The sequence below is a fragment of the Symphalangus syndactylus genome, chromosome 9 (genome assembly GCF_028878055.3).
Source record: "Symphalangus syndactylus isolate Jambi chromosome 9, NHGRI_mSymSyn1-v2.1_pri, whole genome shotgun sequence".
In the NCBI taxonomy this organism is placed as follows: Eukaryota; Metazoa; Chordata; class Mammalia; order Primates; family Hylobatidae; genus Symphalangus; species Symphalangus syndactylus.
Window position 1 is genome coordinate 61238755 of NC_072431.2, and position 12283 is coordinate 61251037.

The 12283-nt window shown below is 51.1% G+C and overlaps 2 protein-coding genes across 4 annotated transcripts in view; both read right to left on the reverse strand.

The window, feature by feature from the left end:
• Window positions 1–12283, reverse strand: part of SRRM3 (serine/arginine repetitive matrix 3) — an 85233-nt gene that overhangs the window by 71259 nt on the left and 1691 nt on the right. The window lies entirely within an intron of this gene.
• LOC129489725 (general transcription factor II-I repeat domain-containing protein 1-like) overlaps window positions 1–12283 on the reverse strand; it is a 53830-nt gene that overhangs the window by 2984 nt on the left and 38563 nt on the right. For 2 of the 3 annotated variants that reach the window (XM_055292762.2, XM_063646321.1), the window contains exon 9: window positions 1666–2756. The exons of the other annotated variant lie outside the window; for it this stretch is intronic. In XM_055292762.2, the coding sequence (XP_055148737.1) occupies window positions 2619–2756 (138 nt within the window). In that variant the 3' untranslated portion in view covers window positions 1666–2618. Of the gene's footprint in view, window positions 1–1665; window positions 2757–12283 lie in introns of those variants that run through there. 3 annotated transcript variants of the gene reach the window in all.

Below are 12283 nucleotides of genomic sequence, written 5' to 3' on the forward strand. Positions count from 1 at the left end.
CCAGCCTGGGCGACAGAGTGAGACTCGTCTCAAAAAAAAAAATTAGCCAGGTGTGGTGGCACATGCCTGTTGTTCCAGCTACTCAGGAGGCTGAGACAGGAGAATCATTTGAACCCGGGAGGCAGAGGTTGCAGTGAGCTGAGATCATGCCATTGCACTCCAGCCTGGGCGACAAGAGTGAAACTCAGTCTCAAAAAAAAAAAAAAAAAAAACCAGACTGGGCAACATAGGAAGACCCCGACTCTACAAAAAATAATAATAATAAAAAAATGAGCCAGTGTAGTAGTGCACGCCTGTAGTCCCAGCTACTCAGGAGGCTGAGGTGGGAGGATCATTTGGGCCTAGAAGGTTGAGGCTGTAGTAAGCTATGATTATACTACTGCACTCCATTCTGGGCAAGAGAGCCAGACCCTGTCTGTAAAAAAAAAAAAGAAAAAAACTGCGGGCTCCTAACTCCCAGCCCAGTATTGGACTAAATATGGGAGCCATTTAATCTTCAGAGAATGTCTCTAAACACAAATGCACACTCCCATTTTTCAGTGGGTTGGCTTTTTTTTTCTCTCTTCCCAAACGTAGGATGCATTTCATAGTAGTTTTTTTTGTTGTTGTTTCAAGTGCTATAATTTAAAACTGTTAGTTGTGCTTTAAAACGGGCATAAAAATGTACTGTGGGTTTTGGGGGCTGTAATTGACTAAATAATGCAAATCTGATCATTTTATCACAGTTTAATATTTTGCATATTTTATCTACCCTATACTGCTCATCTTTCCTGTTTTTTTTTTTTTGAGTGAATATATGCACGTCATCCTAGCAGTTATTATGTGGTGACCTACTTATTTCATGGCTTATTTAGAATTTTAAGGTCTCTCTCCCTCTGAGGTCTTTACAGCCCTTGGGGATGGAGGAAGGAAAGTCTCCTGGCCGGGCACAGTGGTTCATGTCTGTAATCCCAGCACTTTGAGAGGCTGAGGCAAGAGGATCACTTGAGATCAAGAGTTCTAGACCAGCTTGGGCAACATAGCAAGACCCCATCTCTATTTTTTTTTATTATTTTCTTTTTACGAAAAGGAAACTTTCTCAGTCTTCCCACTGGTCCCTGCCAAACCTTTCCTTAAACAACTAAGGGAGAGGAAGAGGTGGTGTGTTTCCCAAGGTGTGAGGGGCCAGAACTCAGAAGTTGGGGCTCCCTGGGAGGTGCACAGTCCCTGAGCAGCAGTCCTGGTGGCCTTGGAACTGCCACTGCCTGCCACCTGCACACTCCCAGCTGTTAGCACGGTGACAGGTCCTCCCCGACTCCCCTGCCCTGCACCAGTCACACACTTCAACTCTGAGAAGCACAGCTTTTCAAGGTCCTTGACAAATGGTAACCAATTAATGTCAATTAATCTGATTAGCCTAAATAGTTAATTAAGCAGCTAATTTACAACATCATTGACAATAACCCACAGCTCCTGAGGGATGGTGGGTGGGAGGTAGGAATGGCAGGGGTGCTGAAGGGAGGTCCTCCTTGCTCTGGGAACAGGTGAGCCCCTTAAGGTCAGATCGGGAGTGGGAGCTCCCGGTGCAGCAGTGGCCTCTCCAAGTCTCCACTCTGCTCTGCCATCATCCGAGAATCTCCATCAGAGTACCCAGCCCCAGGCCAGGCTCAAAGGGGCTGATTTCTGTGGGACAGGGTGAACCACAGCATGGTGGAGGAGGGAGAAGGCCTCCTGTCTGGGAAACTATTCCACCCTAAAATCCCAGAGAGGGCTAGGCGCGGTGGTTCATGCCTGTAATCCCAACACTTTGGGAGGCTGAGGCAGAAGGATCACTTAGTCCAGGAGTTCAAGACCAGCCTGGGCTACACGGTGAGACCCCCGTCTCTACTGAAAATTAAGAAAAAAAAATTAGCCAGGCATAGTGACATGCACCCGTAGTCCAAGCTACTTGGGAGGCTGAGGCAGGAGGATTGCTTAAGCCTGGGAGTTCAAGGCTGCAGTGAGCTATGATTGTGCCACTGCATTCCAGCCTGGGTGACAGAGCAAAACCCTGTTAAAAAACAAACAAAGAAACAAAAAAACCAAAAACCCAGAGAGGAGCCTCTGCAACCGCTTCCCATCCACACCAAGCACCTTAGAGCTCATAACCCCTTTCATGTCCCCAAGCTAGAGAGAAGCCCTGAGAGAGAATTCCCACCCTTCAGCCCATCCTACAGATGAGGAAACTGAGTAGGCCCCGTGCTTGCACTGACAACCTGCAACAATGAATCCCGCGAGGTCCCTGCCCTTAAAGAACAGCCAGCCTGGGGCCTCACAGTACCTTGGTGCAACCTCTGTGGGTCAACCACTTCTTAGCTGGGCGATGTTATTTACCTCTCCGTGCCTCCATTTCCCCAGCTAGGACCTACCTACATCATTGGATGTTGTGAGGACTAAATAAGTTAATACATGCAGCAGCGCCAGAGCACAGAAAATACCGAATGAGTTGGAAAGGTAAACCACCAGTCTGAATGGGGTGTAAAGCTGGGCGCAGTGGCTCATGCCTGTAATCCCAGCACTGTGGGAGGCTGAGGCGGGTGGATTGCCTGAGGTCAGGAGTTCGAGACCAGCCTGGCCAACATAGTGAAACCCCATTTTTACTAAAAATTCGAAAAATTAGCTGGGCATGGTGGCAGTCCCCTGTAATCCCAGCTACTAGGGAGGCTGAGGCGGGAGAATCTCTTGAACCTGGGAGGTGGAGGTTGTAGTGAGCTGAGATCATGCCATTGCACACCAGCCTGGGTGACAGAGTGAGACTCCATCTCAAAAAAAAAAGAATGGGGTGTAAAGTGGGCCAGGGAAGAAGCAGCACCGGGCCCTCGAGGGCACCCAGATTGGAACAGGGCATCACGCAGAAGATGTCTGAGCAGAGCCTGAAGCTCAAGGAGGTAGAGGAAGAGGGAGGAAGGGCATTCCAGGTGAAGGGAACCACATGTACAAAATGATGAGGCAACGGTTCTCAACTCTAGTATATACGGTCACCTTGGAGCTTTAAAAAATGCAGACCTTGGCTAGGCACCGTGGCTCAGGCCTGTAATCTCTGCACTTTGGGAGGCCAAGGTGGGAGGATCACTTGAGGCCAGGAGTTTGAGACCAACCTGGCCAACATAGCAAAACCCTGTCCCTACCAAAAAGACAAAAGTTACCCAGGCGTGATTGTGCACGTCTGTAATCCCAGCTACTTGGGAGGCTGAGGCAGGAGAATCGCTTGAACCTGGGAGGCGGAGGTTGCAGTGAGCTGAGATTGCACCACTGCACTCCAGCCTGGGCAACAGAGCGAGACTCCATCTAAAAAAAAAAAAAAAAAAAAAGCAGACCTTGCTGGGTGCAGTGACTCATGCCTATAATCCCAGCACTTTGGGAGGCCGAGGTGGGAGGATCACTTGAGGCCAGGAGTTCAAGACCAGCCTGGGCAACATAGCAAAACCCTGTCTTTAAAAAAAAAATACAATATTAGCAAAATTAGCCAGGCATGGTGGCGTGCACCTGTGGTCTCAGCTACTTGGGAAGATCATCTGAGCTGGGGGAGGTCAAGACTCCAGTGAGCCATGACTGTGCCACTGCACTCCAACCCAAGTAACAGAGTGAGACCCTGTCTAAAAAAAAAAAAAAAGCAGATCTCAGCTGGGTGCAGTGGCTCACAGTTGTAATCCCAGCACTTTGGGAGGTCAAAGTGGAAGGATAACTTGAGGCCAGGAGTTCAAGACCAGTCTGGGCAACAGGCTGAGTTTTGTAGAGACTCTGTCTCTACAAAAAACATTTTAAAAAATTTTCTGGGCACGGTGGCATGTGCCTGTAGTGCCAGCTACTCAGGAGGCTGAGGCAGGAGCATCGCTTGAGGCTAGGAGTTGGAAGCTGCAGTGAGCCGTGATTGCGCCACTACACTCCAGCCTGGACAAGAGAGTGAGATCTAGTCTCTAATAATAACAATAATAGTAATAGTAATAATAATAAAATTCAGGCCCCACACTCAGATTTGGAATCAGTCGTTTTGGGTGGGTCCTGGGAATCTGCTTCTCATAGACTGTTCTAGAAATACTGGGGCAGGTACCTCTGCAGCTAGGGACCATGGCTGCAGTGATTCTGGGTGTCCAGGTTGGGCTGAGCCGCAGAGAGGAGAGGAAAGGCCCCAGGCCATATGACCCATGTCCTGAAAACACACCGCAGGCCCCCTGTTGTCTCCATCTGTCCAAATCAAAACCGCTCTTCAGGGTGACCTTCCTATCGCTTCTCGGCCTTTTGGCTAAGATCAAGTGCAGGGTGACCTTCCTGGAACAGCTCTGGCCATGCACTTACCTACTGGGAACATTCCTGGCGTTCTCTGCTGTCCATGGAAAAAAGGCTAGGCTGCCTCGCCTGACAGTAAGTCCCCCCCGCCCCCCAACAGTGAGGCCCCTGTCTCCAGCCCGGGCTTTCGCTCCTCTGCCCAGACCCTGGCACTCCAGCCACGCTGTTCCCCAAGCGCCTGGTGCTCTTACCTCCTCCTCTCTGCTCCTGCCAAAAACACCCTGCTTCCTTGTGCCTCCGCCTGGCAAACCTGCATTCATTCTATGAGCTCCATCTGTGAGGCCGGCTCAAAAGTTAACCAAAGTCAACCAGGTCAGGGAGTCCTTCCCCACACTGGTGTCCCGGTAGCCCTTAGAAGGCTACTACATAACCCCAGTCCATCTAAAAATCATTCTTGGCTGGGTGCAGTGGCTCACGCCTGTAATCCCAGCACTTTGGGAGGCTGAGGTGGGCAGATTACAAGGTCAGGAGTTCGAGACCAGCCTACCCAATATGTTGAAACCCCGTCTCTACTAAAAATACAAAAAAAAAAAAAAAAATTAGCCGGGTGTAGTGGCAGGTGCCTGTAGTCCTAGCTACTCGGGAGGCTGAGGCAGGAGAATCGCTTGAACCTGGGAGGTGGAGGTTGCAGTGAGCCGAGATTGCGCCACTGCACTCCAGCCTGAGCAACAGAGCAAGACTCCATCTCAAAAAAAAAAAAAAAAAAAAATCTCCAGGGCTGCTGGGGCTCAAGGACTGTCCTGCTCCTCCCATTTTTTTAGAGATGGGATCTCACTATGTTGCCCAGGCTGGAGTGCAAGGGCTATTTACAGGCGTGATCATAGTGCACTACCCGCCCCCCCAAGACTCCTGGACTCAAGCAGTCCTTGCGTCCCAGCCTTCCAAGTAGCTGGGACCACAGGTGCATGCCACTGTGCCCAGCTCCTGCTTCTCCTCTCTTTACCTAATGCCTAGTACAGGGCTTGGGGATGACAACGTGTTCATGCAGCTTTTAAGTGGGGAAGAGCTACTGCTGTGTGATGAATGAATGAGTGAATCAAGGACCATCTCTGCTTTCTGATGTCTGAAGAGCAGGAGAAAGAAGAAGACAGCATTAGAGAGGCGGGGAAGAGACGTGTTCTGGGGAGAATGATGGATGGGTCACAAGGACCAAGACATATGTGTCAGATAGGGCCTGACAGAGAAGGAAGACAGGACTTCCCCCAGGAAGGACCCACTGAATATTCCAGCTTTCCTGCCTCCCCAGAGGCCCCTTCTGGGGCCCTGATGGGAGAAGGGGTGGCTTGGAGGTTCTGCCAGTCTTCAAGCCCACTCCTCTGACCTGGGGCACTCTGTCTGATACCAAGGGCTGTGCCATCAGCTGGAGATGGGTGTAGGGGACAGGTTGCCCAGCTCCCAGAGGTGCGTCTCTGGTATCCTGTGCCCCCTTTCAGTGGTACCATCACCTCCTGCCCAGATGAATAGGCAGACAGACACTTCCCTGACCTCTCTGCCCTAGGTCTCTTTCTCTCCCTCTCTGCCTCCTACCCCATTGCAGCCAGAGGGGGCTTCCTGAAGTGCAAACCTGAGCATTTTATGGCATTGCTCCAGAGCTTAGGATTGTCATTGCTTTCTGAATAAATTTCCAGCTCTTGACTGGGTGCAGCGGCTCATGCCTGTAATCTCAGCACTTTGAGAGCCTGAGATGGGAGGATCGCTTGAGGCCAGGCATTAGAGACCAGCCTGGGCAACATAGCAAGACCCCGTCTCTACAAAAACATTAAAAAATTAGTTGGGTGTGGTGGCACATGCCTGTCGTCCCAGCCACTTGGAAGGCTGAGGCAAGAGAATATCTTGAGCCTAGGAGTTGGAGGCTGCAGTGAGCTATGATCTCACTATTGCACTCTAGCCCAGCAGATGGTGAGACCCTGTATCAAAAAAAAAAAAAAAAAATTTCGACTCTTCAAGGCCAACCACTCCCACTGGGCTGCCTTCTATTATCAGCCCTGCCCTCTGTCCTGTGCTATGGCCACATTAGATAACTTTCCCCTGAATCCAGCCAGGACATTTCATACCTCTGTGCCATTGCCCATGATGCTCTCTGGAGTGCCAATCCTCTGCCCTTTCTGTCTGGCACCTCCCCTGTCATTCTTTGAGGCCCAACTGAAATGTCACCTCTCCCAGAAGCCTCCTCTGACTCTCCATATCACTTTGGACGACTTAGTTCTAGCAGAACCTCAGTGGGTCATCAGTTTTCACGACTGCCTTCCTTTCCACTGGTCCAGAAGCTCCTCAAGGTCAGAGGCAGAGTCTGATTCACCTCTGTGTCCTCGGGCCTCGTGCTGTGCCCAGAAAACAGGAGGCCCTCATTAAATGTCGATTGTATAGTCTAACCCACTTAAAGGGTGACCTCCGCCTAGCAGAAGTGCACTGGATTTTACCTTTCCTGGGGTGCTTTTTTGGAGACAGGATCTTGCTCTGTCACCCAGGATGGAGTATAGTGGTGCAATCATAGCTCAAGGCAGCCTTGACTTTCTGGGCTTAAGTGATCCTCATGCCTCAGCCTCCTGAGTAGCTGGGTCTACAGGTGCACACCACCATGCCTGGCTAATTTTTTCTATTTCTTTCTTCCTTCCTTCCTTTCTCCCTCCCTCCCTCCCTTCCTCCCTTCCTCCCTTCCTTCCTTTCTTCTTTCTTTCTTTTTTCTTTTTTTTTTTTTTAGGGTCTTCTTGCTCCACACTCAGGCTGGAGTGCAGTGGCACGATCTCAGCTCACTGCAATTTCCACCTCCTGGGTTCAAGTGATTCTCGTGCCTCAGCCTCCTGAGTAGCTGGGATTACAGTCACCCTCCACCAGGCCCAGCTAATTTTTGTATTTTTAGTTTTGATGGGGTTTCGCCATGATGGCCAGGCTGGTCTCAAACTCCTGGTGTCAAGTGATCTGCCTGCCTCGGCCTCCCAAACTGCTGGGATTACAGGCGTGAGCCACCGTGCCTGGCTTAATTTTTTCTTTTTCTTTTTCTTTCTTTTTTTTTTTTTTTTTTTTTTTTTGTAGAGATAGGGTCTTATTATGTTGCCCAGATTGGTCTTCAATTCCTGGGCTCAAGTGATCCTCCCACCTCAGCCTCCCAAAGTTCTGGGATTACAGGCATGAGCCACCATGCCTGGCCCCAAGGTGCTTTCAAACCCAGGACCTGAGTCACTTCTAGTATCACCTGGAGGCAAGTATTATTATATCCATTTTACAGAAGAGAAAAAGGGTTGGAGGTTGGAGGCCAGCTGAAATCAGGGCTCAAGAGATTGGGAAACACCTGATTCCAGTTCTGGGTGGTTTCTTCTGGGGTCTTGTTGGATCCAAGCCCTCACCGCCCCCTAAGCCCACCCCGCCAGGGGTATGTGATGCTCTCACGTCCTCCTTCCCAAGCAGTTCTGGCAAATCCTCACCTCAATCTCTGGCAGAGGGGCTTGCCTTACTTTCTGTCTGACCTATCCCAGGCCATAAAGTTATTTTCACCAGAGGAAATCCACACACACAGACCCCAAAGCTGTGCCACCCAAGAGGGGCATGGCAGGGGCAGGGGAGAGACTCTCTCTGCAGCTCTCAGCTCCACCCATGCCCAGCCTTTATAAGGCCATTACAAATATGCTTTGGAAGAATATTTATTTATTTCTTTATTGAGACAGAGTCACCCGCTCTGTTGCCCAGGCTGGAGTGCAGCAGTGCGATCTCAGCTCACTGCAGCCTTGAACCCCTGGGCTCAAGCGATCCTCCCACCTCAGCCTCCTGAGTAGCTGGGACTACATGCGTGCACCATCAAGCCTGGCTAATTTTTATTTATTTATTAGTAGAGATGGGGTTTCACTATGTTTCCCAGGCTGGTCTCAAACTGCTGGGCTCAAGCGATCCTCCTGCCTTGGCTTCCCAAAGTGCTGGGATTACAGGGTGAGCCACCAAACCTGGCCCTAAAGAGTCTTTGAAGACATCAGAGAATGCTCATGATAGAGTAAAAACAGCAACAGACCTCCCCCAGAAGCATGTTCCTGGTTATTTAACTCTATGTACCTATGGACACATGGAAAAAAGCCTGCGAGGAAATACCATACTGTATTCAAAGTTGCTGCCTTTGGGTGGTGGAATTACTGATAGTTTCTATTTTCTCCTTGGTTTCTGTATTTCCCAAGACTTGTACAATGAAGATATACCATTCTCTCTCTCTCTCTCTCTCTCTCTCTCTCTCTCTCTCTCTGTGTGTGTGTGTTTTCTTCTTTTGAGATGGAGTCCCACTCTGTCGCCCAGGCTGGAGTGTAGCTGTGCAATTATAGTTCACTAGATCCTTGAACTAGACTCAAGCAGTCCTCCCACCTCAGCCTCCCAAGTAGCTGGGACTACAGGCACGTGCCACCACACGTGGCTAATTTTTTTATTTTTTATTTTTTAGTGAGCTGAGGTCTTGCTATGCTGCCTAGGCTGAAGATATGCCATTCTTAGAATCAGAACAATTCAGTACAACTTGCTTTTACCTGTCTCTGTCCTGGGAAGTCCTGGGAAATGGTGGTGGGGAGGGAGTGCTGGACTAGGAGGGGGCTCAGCTGAGGAAGCTGGCTGGACCCTGGGGTCTGGGTAACTGGGCCAGGCCTCCTCACAGCCCTCAGAGGCCCTGGCAGGATGCTAAGGGAGCCGTGGCACCGTCCGTCAGCTTCCGTCGGCACAGCAGCCTCTGCAGTGGGCAGGAGGCCAGGGCGGGGGCGGCAGGAGGCTGAGGCCAGGCTGGCTGCCGAGGAAGCAGTGCTGCAGAAGGACAGGCCAGAGGCTTTAGGCTCTGAAGGAGTCCTTGAGGGGCAAGGACTGCTCTGGAGCCAATGTACACATGGCCCCAGGGGCCTGTCTTCTAGGCTAACAGTCACTGAGGCAGCCTGAACCTGGCTCACCCACCCAGGCCCTCTGAGAGCCCTATTCTAGATGACATGGGGCCAACAGGGCTGAGCCTCTGGGATGGAGATGTCGCCCTCCTGCGCTCATGACCCAGAAAAGGGCAGAGGGACAGCACCCCAGAGGTATCAGCAGGTGCTAAGCCACAGTGAAGGCCTAGGCTGGACCAGGCTGGGTCTGTAATTGTTGGTAACAAGCCCTTCCCTGTCATAATCCCCTGTTCTCCTGGGCATCCCAGTCCTCCTGCTCTCTCTCTCTCTTTCTCTCTTTCTCTCTCTCTCTCTCCTCTCTCTCTCTCCAATCCCTGTCTCCTCTCTGAACTCACTCTCCCTCACTCTGCCCCCCAAACACCTTCCCTTCCCTTCCCCTCATCCAACTCTTCTCCATTCATCAAAAGCTGTTCTTGGATGGATGTGGTGGCTCACACCACATTCTAGCACTTTTGGAAGCTAAAGCAACATAGTGAGACCCCATCTCTACAAGAAATAATAATAATCGCTGGGTGTGGTGGTACATGCCTATAGTCCTAGCTATTCGGGAGGCTGAGGCGGGAGGATCACTAGAGTCCAGGAGGTCGAGGCTGCAGTGAGCTGTGATTGTGCCACTGCACTCCAGCCTGAGCAACAGATTGAGCCCTTCTCTCAAAAAATTAAAAAAATGGGTTTTGACCAGATGACCCTCCACCCACGAAGGCCCTGTCAGTCCCAAGATTTAAACATCTCTCTGCCCTATAAATCTGTATGTCAGGAAGCCTGCGGTTCCATCATCAGAGGTTGAAGTCACCTGCAGTGTTTCAAGCTTTGATTTATTGGAGCTGAGATTTCAAATTCACCTGTCCCAAGTCACCTACAGACTTGGGTCTTAATTAAAGGGGGGAAAATAGGGCTTAGACAGGCCCAGTGGCCCACCTACAGATCCCAGGACTCTTTGGCTGAACCAAGATTAGAGTGGTCCTTGGGGACTAGAATTTGAGGTGAGCTGCAGAGACACCGAAGATGCCTTCCACACACCTCTCAGGGTTGCTCACCAGAGCCCAGGAGTCCCCCAAGGACCACAGGCATGGGACTAGGGAAGCAACAGAGGAGAGGTGATTGAGGCTTATTCATGGAATTTTGGGGAAAATAGGAGAGTTTGCAGCTGGTGTTGTAAAGAGAGAAGGCATGGCTGGGCATGGTGGCTCATGCCTGTAATCCTAACACTTTGGGAGGCCGAGGCGGGAGGATCACCTGAGGTAGGAGTTTGAGAGCAGCTTGGCCAACGTCGCAAAACCCCATCACTACTAAAAATACAAAAATTAGCCGGGTGTGGTGGCACATGCCTGTAGTCCCAGCTACTTGGGAGGCTGAGGCAGGAGAATCATTTGAACCCAGGAGGCAGAGGTTGCAGTGAGCTGAGATTGTGCCACTGCACTCCAGCCTGGGTGACAGAGAGAGACTCTGTCTCAAAAGAAAACAGAACAAAGAGAGAGAGAGAGGAGGAGGCAAGCCCTGGAGAGGCACTGGGTCAGTGTGGAAATGAGTCCAGGCTGAATGGGAGGGACTGCAAGAAATGGAGGTGAATTTCCTTCTCAGTTCCAATACCTTGGCTCAGTGAAGGAGTTGTTGGGGGGGGGGGTCAGAGATGGGGGAGGGTTCAATGAGGGGAGAGGGGATCAGGAAGGGGGACTCACTGAGGGGCAGGAAGCTGAGTGAGGAGAAAGGAGCTGGGAGAAGTGGTGTTCAGAGGAGAATAGCTTTCTTTTTATAATTTTTTGTAGAGATGGGGTCTCACTATGTTGCCCAGGCTGGTCTTGAACTCCTGGCCTCAAGGAAGCCTCCTGCCTTGGCCTCCCAAAATGTTAGGATTACAGGTGTGAGCCACCACACCTGGCATTAAACACCATCATTTTAGGGTTGGGGACACTGAAGCCAAGAGATGGGAAGGGACCCGTTCAAGGTCATACAGGGAGCCAGGATCAGAGACAAGGCCAGAAAGAAGGTCCTTGGACTCATGTTCAAGAGTCCTTCAGTTGCCTTCACCACATGCCACCCACCCCTCCAACACTCACTGGCCTACAGTGCCTGGGTTGATTCTCGCCCTGGGGAGCCTGGAGAATCGGGGGCAGGGTGGTGTTGTGGAAGTCACCCTGGGGTCCTGAGGCAGTGGGGTTTGGTTGCACCAAGACCTTGCTCTGTGACTTTGGGAAAGTCCCATCACACCTTCAGGCCTTGTTTTGCTCCTATGTGAAAGGGAGACAGCAGCACCTTTGGCTCCAGGTTACGTGAGGATGAGATGAGATCATGTATACAAAGTTACAGGACCATGGGCAGAGGCTCAGTGTGTGTGTAGGAGTGAAGAAAGAGGGGCTGGGCTCCTCTAACCTCCCCATTGGTGCCCCTGGCAGGCTTCTGAGACAGAAAGAGCTATAATTTTGTCCCTGGGGGACAATAAAATGTGGGCAGAGGAGGCAGAAAAGTCAGGAAGGGAGGCTGACCCCAGCAGCGCTAGTAGCTCCTGGCCATGGACCATCTAAGGAGGTGAGGGTGAACCACTAAGAAAGGAAGGGGCAGTCACTGGCTGGCAGAGGTCAGCAAGAGGTTGGGAGGCAGAGGAGGTACAGAGCGAGTGCAGCAGTGAGCAGATGGGACTGTCAGACTCAGACCCCCCCTTTGGCAGGCGTGACAGGGGTAGAGGCACCCCTCTGGCTGGTTCAAGGCACAGTCTACCTCCAAGTATCCCAGTGACCTTGTGGGAGTCACCTCCTCACTGCACTGTATGCCCTCACCCATCTGCCTCAGGCTCCCCACCTGTAAAGCTGGCATCATAAATCAAGACACTGGCATTGAACTGGGCCTTGATAAACAGAGGATAGGACAGGTAATCAGTAACTCTCCTGCCTCCAGGAGGACAGCGCCAGTGGCTTCATGACCTTGGGAAAGTCACTCAAGCTTCATTTCTCAGCTATGAAATAGGGACAATGATGCCATCCTCGTGAAGCTTCCGTGAGGATTAGCTGAGTCAACCGTTGCATTGTGCCCAGCATGGAGCTGGGTATGAGGCTCTCAACCACTGTTCATCTCCTCCAGGAAGA